Source organism: Sinocyclocheilus rhinocerous, unplaced genomic scaffold, assembly GCF_001515625.1.
Source record: "Sinocyclocheilus rhinocerous isolate Xijiao unplaced genomic scaffold, SAMN03320098_v1.1 scaffold1405, whole genome shotgun sequence".
In the NCBI taxonomy this organism is placed as follows: domain Eukaryota; kingdom Metazoa; phylum Chordata; class Actinopteri; order Cypriniformes; family Cyprinidae; genus Sinocyclocheilus; species Sinocyclocheilus rhinocerous.
The window spans coordinates 1,586,101-1,593,169 of record NW_015645543.1 but is presented as its reverse complement, the minus strand read 5'-3'; the positions used below and the strand labels follow the sequence as shown (position 1 = coordinate 1,593,169).

The 7,069-nt window shown below is 45.0% G+C and overlaps 2 protein-coding genes across 2 annotated transcripts in view; one reads left to right on the top strand and one right to left on the bottom strand.

Moving 5' to 3' along the window:
• The window catches only part of LOC107706425 (stonustoxin subunit alpha-like), an 8,509-nt gene extending 5,046 nt beyond the window's left edge, over positions 1 to 3,463 (top strand). Inside the window, exon 2 of the mRNA XM_016510138.1 lies at positions 2,886 to 3,463. Within this exon, the coding sequence (XP_016365624.1) occupies positions 2,886 to 3,463 (578 nt within the window). The remainder of the gene's footprint in view (positions 1 to 2,885) is intronic.
• A 787-nt stretch (positions 3,464 to 4,250) lies between these two features.
• Positions 4,251 to 7,069, bottom strand: part of LOC107706424 (olfactory receptor 52D1-like) — an 8,070-nt gene continuing 5,251 nt past the window's right edge. Inside the window, exon 2 of the mRNA XM_016510137.1 lies at positions 4,251 to 4,273. Within this exon, the coding sequence (XP_016365623.1) occupies positions 4,251 to 4,273 (23 nt within the window). The remainder of the gene's footprint in view (positions 4,274 to 7,069) is intronic.

Genomic DNA, 7,069 nt, shown 5'->3' with positions numbered 1-7,069 from the left:
CCTTCGGTATCCCAGTCTGGTATCCAGTGTGAGGGATACACCGCTGGTGTCTGCACGCGTAGCTGGTATCCCCAAACCCACTCACTCTAGCCCTCCTGTTCCTGAACTGATTCCCCTGTCTGAAGCACTTCCCTTGATGGGGATCCCTTTATGGTGTGTTTGGGCTGCATACACCACCACAGAAGCTCCCAAGGTGGAGGCACTCGCTTCAGCTCCTAGCGTGTTGGTGGCGCCCAGCGATGCACTCTCAGCCTGTCGTGTTGCAGTCGAAGAGACCATTACTGACTTCTCCCTGTTTCCTGATGTTACTGCTGTAGAACCTCCAGAGGTGGCGGCAACCGCTGCAGAACCTCCAGAGGTGTCAGTGGTATCCATTTATTAATTCTCTGCCTGCCCAGCCACGGCCAAGGAGGCTGTTTATGAGTTCTCAGTCTGTCCTGTTGCGGTCAAAGGGACCGTTGCTGAACTCCGTACCTGTCCTGTTAAGGAGAATGTTAATGAACTCTCCCTGTTTCCTGTTGGTACTGCTGTAGAACCTCCAGAGGTGGCGGCATCCGCTGCAGAACCTCCAGAGGTGTCAGTAGTATCCACTTGTGAACTCTCGTCCTGTTCTGTTCCGGCCAAGGAGGCCGTCTGTGAACTCTCTGCCTGTCCTGTCACGGCTATGGAGGCCATCTATGAACTCCCTGCCTGTCCTGTCACGGCTATGGAGGCCGTCTGTGAACTCAATTCCTGTCCTGTCACGGCTGTGGAGGCCGTCTGTGAATTCATTTTCTGTCCTGTAACGGCTATGGAGGCCGTTAGGGAATCCCCTGCCTGCCTTGTTAGGGCTATGGCGGCCAATTATAGACTTTTGTCCTGTCCCGATCCAGCCGAGGAGGCTGGTTGTAAACACTCTGTCTTGCCAGTCCCAGTCAATGAACCTAAATATGAACTCTCTACCTGTGTTGTCTCCACAAACATTTCTGTTGAATCCTCCGTCTTGCCAATCCCAATCAGTGAGTCAAATTATAAGCTGTCACCTTGCTCAGTCTCTCCAAGTGTGTCAACTGTTGAACCGTCTGTCTGTCTAGCTAGTCCAGTTCCCATCAATGCTCATGATTCTGAATTGTGTGTCAATGTGTCTGATGATGATGTTCCTGTCTGTCCAGTTTCCGCCAATGACCCCGAGTGTGAACTGTTAGTCCGTCCAGTTGCTAATGAAATGTCTATCAGTTCAGTTTCAGTCCGTGAGCTTAATGTTGAATAATTTGTCTGTTTAGTCTTGCCTAGTGTGTCTGGTTTCAAAGTGTCTGTTCTGCCGGATTCAATCTGTGAGTTCAATTACGAACCATCAGTCTGTCCTATTTCCCCACGTCTCTGAGCTTGAACTGTCTGTCACGTCCAGGGAACCCGCCTCTGAACACTCGATCCCATCTGTCATGAGATCAGAAACTAGAGATGCACCCCACCTTTGCCCCGGTGGCCCTGTCACAGCCCAAAGATCCACCTTTGACCTCTTAACTTTGTCTGTCATGAGCTCAGAAACGACAAAAACACTCCATGTCTGTCCCACTGACCCCTGTCATTTCCCAAGAGACCACTAATGAACTGTCTACCTATCCTGTTTCAGTCAAGAAGTCTAGTTTTGAGCCATATGTCTGTCCTGTTTCGACCAATGAGACTGATTTTGAATGGTCTGCCTGTCCAGTCTCAGTCAGTGAGTCTGTTTATGAACTGTCTGCCTGTCCAGTCTCTGTCAATGAGCCAGATTTTGAACTGTCTAACCATTCAGTGGTCACCAGGGAGACTATGGATGAACTTCTTGTGTTCCCTGCCTTGGTCCTTGAGACCGTGAATGCACTGTCTGTTTCCTGTTTTTCAATTTTACCCAGGTCCCAGTTCCTGCTCCGGTCTGGTGGCCTTCTACTCTGACCTGGTGGTCTTCAGTCCCGCTCTGGTGGTCTTCTGTTCCGTGTGCTCCAGCCTGGTGATTTTCTATCCTGCTCTGGTGGTCTTCTGTTCCGCCTGCTCTGCCCTGGTGGGCTTTTGTCCCGTCTGCTCCGCCCTGGTGGGCTTCTGTCCCGACTGCTCTGTCGTGGAGGTCTTCTGCTCTGTCTGCTCCGGCCTGGTGGTCTTCTGCTCCTCCGTGGTGGTCTTCTGCTATGTCACAAATCCTGTCCTTGGACTTCCGTCCGATTGCCACCAGAGGTCACCCTTTCGTTACATTGACTCTCACACTACACAAACTGTTGCATGTCATCCCGAACTACATATCCCAGCATCCATTGAACTGATTAGACACACAGCTGCTGTCAATCACACACCCTACATAAGCCATGGACTTCCTCTCTCTCACTGCCGAGTATTGTTAGCATTATCGCTGTCTTCGCGCAGCTACACTTCACAACATCAGCTAAAATCCCATTCTTTCCCGTGTGACTTCTCTCTGTCATACAGGCCATGAGGCCTTCAAAACACATCTGGCTTTCATAGTATTACAACTACTTCTACACTTGTTTTCTATAGGATAAATAAAATATTGTAATACAAAGTAATAATGTTGTAAATAATGTTCAGTTTCTTGCACAGACCATTTGTTTCGCTTCATAAGAACTTGATATATCATCAAGAGCCATGATTATTAATTTTGTGTTGTCTGCATGTTTTTTTGACTCTCAAAGTGATGGTAACTGTTGACTTGCATTATATGAAACACCAAGGACCACGGTTTCAGCTAAAAATCTTCTTTACTGTTCTGCTGAAGAAAAAAAAGTCACCCATATCTTTGACAGCCTGAGGATGAGTAAATAAACAGCAATTTTTAATTTTGGGGTGAACTATGCCATTAAATGATCAAATATATTCATAATTCCAGATTCTGATGTGTTTTATATCTCCATCAGATTCACATCAGCTCACTCTGGATCTGAACACAGTGAACAAATGCCTTTGTCTGTCTGCAAGGAACAGACTGATTACGTATACTGACAAAGTCCAGCCGTATCCTGATCATCCTGACAGATTTGATGAATATAATCCTCAGGTGTTGTGTAGAGAGAGTGTGTGTGGACGCTGTTACTGGGAGATTGAGTGGAGTGGGATTGTGTGTATATCAGTGTCATATAAGATCATCAGCAGGAAAGGACAGGGTAAAGAATGTTGGTTTGGGTCTAATAATCAGTCCTGGAGTTTGATCTGCTTTCCCTCCAGTTACTCTTTCAGACACAATGACATAGAGACTCGTCTCCCTGTGAAGCCCATCAGCAGGAGAATAGGAGTGTTTGTAGATCACAGTGCAGGAACTCTGTCCTTCTACAGCGTCTCTGACACAATGAGTCTCATCCACACAGTCCAGACCACATTCACTCAGACGCTCTATCCTGGGTTTGGGGTTTATCATGGGTTTACTGTTTATACTGGATTTACTGTTTATTCTGGGAGTAGGGTTGATTATAAATCATCACTGAAACTGTGTGAATGAATCGGAACCATAATGTTTTGAGCTGCATGTTCACGAGTTCGCCTGCCCATCCAGTCCTGATGGTTAATGGTAAATTACCTTGACTTGCTGTCCTCAATGGAGGCTCAAAGATGAGGCTCGGCTTGAGCTCCGAGTTCAGCTACTGCTTATACAGACTCTAAATGATAATTGACAGGACTGAATGATCAGGCTCCTCCCGAACCTACGTTTGGAACTTCATATAAATCAGTAACAGTGAGATCTTTATTAAAGAGTCTCTTTATTACATTAATACTGCAGCTGAACTTCTGTCACTGAAATAACAGTCAGAATAAATGTGTAATAAATCCTCATATAGACAGTAAGATCAGTGTGTGTGTCTTGCTGAGTGACGATGCGTATCTGTGCTTTTCTATTTGTTTTTATTGTCGTTTCACATCAATCATTTGTATTATTACTAGAAAAATTACCTTTCAATTGAAAAGTACATTTCACAAACATGATTCATGAAGAACATGTGATTTTATATTTATAACAATAAAACACAGTGACAAATCAACTTCAGATCATATTTTAATTGATGATGAATATTTGAAATGTCTGTATGCTGGATGAATCATGAATATAATAATTGATTCCTCACAAGACTGAAATGAGCTTCAGCAGAGTTTCTGACATTATAAAATATGACATTAATCATGGCATTTAATAAAATATATTTGTTGTAACTACAGTGCAGCTGTATTCAATTTTTATGTGATCTCTGAAAAAAAAGAATATATTTTTTTAAAATATTGTTTTCATTGCTTTAAAATGAACACATTTTAATGACTGTATTTGTGAACAAAAATCAATTATATTTGCTAAAATATGTAAAAAATGTGTTAAAATATGTACAAACTTTGCTGAATTGATTTGAACAAGTATTACCTTAGATATAATGCAAATATTACTTTAGCTGAAATATCTGTATCAATACTGGACTCCTTTTTTTATTCATTTGTAGCAAATTAGCTGAAAGTGAAAATATTTTTGATTAATTATAACTGGTTATAATGAAGTATTCTGACCACTCGACTGACTGAGTCTTTATAGCCTTTGCCTTTCTTTATATTTGCTCATTAAAATTTACCATATGTTATTCCATAGTACCATACATTTGTAGGTCATGGTAACCACAGGTAAAATCTGAATGGTGCTTCACTATACAGTAAAAAAAAAAAAAAAAATGTTTTCTATAAACGTCTGGAATTCATGAAAAACAGTAACCTAAACACATTTAGTATGGATATAAATGCAAAAACTACCATAGCTCTGCACTGATTACACTCCTACCAGAAACCAATCACACGGCCTATATAACAAGTCATTCACATGCCCTTCCGGGCCGAGTTTTGTTTGTTTGCGCCCCGTTATGTCACAGCTGATCTTCATGAGTCAAGTCAAGTCAAAGCTGTTCTTCATGAGTCAAGTCAAGTCACAGTTGATCATCATGAGTCCAGTCAAGTTACATCTGATCTTCATGAACCAAGTCAAGTCACAGTTTATCTTAATGAATCAAGTAAATTCACAGCTGTTCTTCATGAGTCAAGTCAAGTCACAGTTGATCATCATGAGTCCAGTCAAGTTACATCTGATCTTCATGAACCAAGTCAAGTCACAGTTTATCTTAATGAATCAAGTAAATTCACAGCTGTTCTTCATGAGTCAAGTCAAGTCACCATTGATCTCCCAGAGTCTAGTCAAGTCACAGTTTCTCTTCCTGAGTCAAGTCACGCTAACCTTCCAGAGTTTCGTCACTTCTCAGCTGACATTCCAGAGTCTTGTCACTTCTCAACTGACTTTCCAGAGTCCTGTCACGTCACAGCTGATCATCCAGAGTCTCGCCACAGCTGATCTTCCAGAGCCCTGCCAAGTCTCATCAGATCTTCCAGAGCCATTTCACGTCATATCTGCCACCCCAGAGACACGTCCTGTTGCGGTTGTCGTACCGCAGCCCTCCACCGTCCTATCAAGGGAACCTGTCATCAAGCGTCAGAGGATGGCATCCAGCGTGGAGGATCCACCGCTGGTGTCAGCATGCACAGCTGGTATCCTCAAACCAAATCACTCTAGTCCTCCTGCTCTTGAACTCATTCCCCTGTCTGCAGCACTTCCCGTATAGGGGGTTGCTTTATGGTGTATCTGGGCCGCGTACACCACCGCTGATTTGCTAGAGGTGGCGGCACCGGCTACAACATCTCCAGAGGTGGTGGCTTACGCTGCGGAACTTCCCGAGGTAGCGGTGTCTGCTGCTGTGCTCCCAGAGGCCATGGTGTCCACTGCAGTCTCTTCAGAGGTGGCGGCGCAGGCTGCAGAACCTCCCGAGACGGTGGCACTGGCCTCAGTTCCTTGCGCGGTGGTGGCGCCCAGTGATGATCTCCGTGAACTGTCTGGTCCAGCCAAGGAGGCCATTAATGAACTTTTGTCTGCTCATGTCACGATCTATGAACTCTCGTCCTGCCCTGACGCTGTCAAGGAGACCATTTCCGAATCCCCAGCCATGCCTGTCATGGTTACTGAACTCTCGTCCTGTTTCAACCCGGACGCAGAGGCTGTTGATGAACTCTCGTCCTGTCCTGAACAGGCCACAATGGTCATCTGTGAACCCTCGTCCTATCTCAACCCAGCCGCAGAGGCTGTCTGTGAACTTTCGTCCTGTTCTGTAACGGTTATGGAGGCCGTCTGTGAACTCACTTCCTGTCCAGTCACGGTTATGGAGGCCGTCTATGAAATCTCTGCCTGCTCTGTCACGGCTACAGAGGCAGCTTATGAACTCACGTCCTGTTTTGAACCAGCCATGGAGGCTCTGAGTGTGAACTGTCTGTTTAAATGCTGCTGTTGAATCTGATTCTGAACTATATGTCTGTCCAGTTCCAGACAATGAGCCTGAGTGTGAGCAGTTTGTCTATCCAGTTTCGGTCAACAAGTTCTATTCTCCGCCATCTCTCTGTCCTGTTTCAACCAATGAGCATGAGTATGACCTATCTGTCTGTCTTAAATCTGCTCTTGATTCTAATTATGAACTGTCTGTCCATCCATTTCTCCCAAATGTTTCTGATTTTGAACCATCTATATGTCCAGTTTCTATCAATGGGTCTGAGTGTGAATTGTCTGCCAGTCTAGTTTCAGTCACTGAACTGTCTGTTAATGCAGTTTCAATCAATGCTTTTGATTTTGAACTTCCTGCCCGTCCAGTTTCAAATAATGTGTCTGTTATTGAACTGTCTGTCTGTCCCGCCAATCTCAAGGAGACCAACACTGAACTTTCAGCACTATCAGTCATGCCCAAAGAGACTGTTAATAAGCCCACTGTATCTCCTGTTCCGACCCTTGGGGCCGCAGAGTGTCTGTCTGCGTTCTGTGTTTCAGCTCTGTCTGCTTCATCTGCCCCGCCGTGGTGGTCGTCTGCTTCACCGTGGTGGTCTTCTGCTCTGTCGTGGAGGTCTTCTGCTCCGGCTGCTCCGGCCTGGTGGTCTTCTGCTCCTCCGTGGTGGTCTTCTGCTATGTCACAAATCCTCTTCCGTCCGTTCCGTCCGATTGCCACCAGAGGTCACCCTTTCGTTACATTGACTCTCACAATGCACA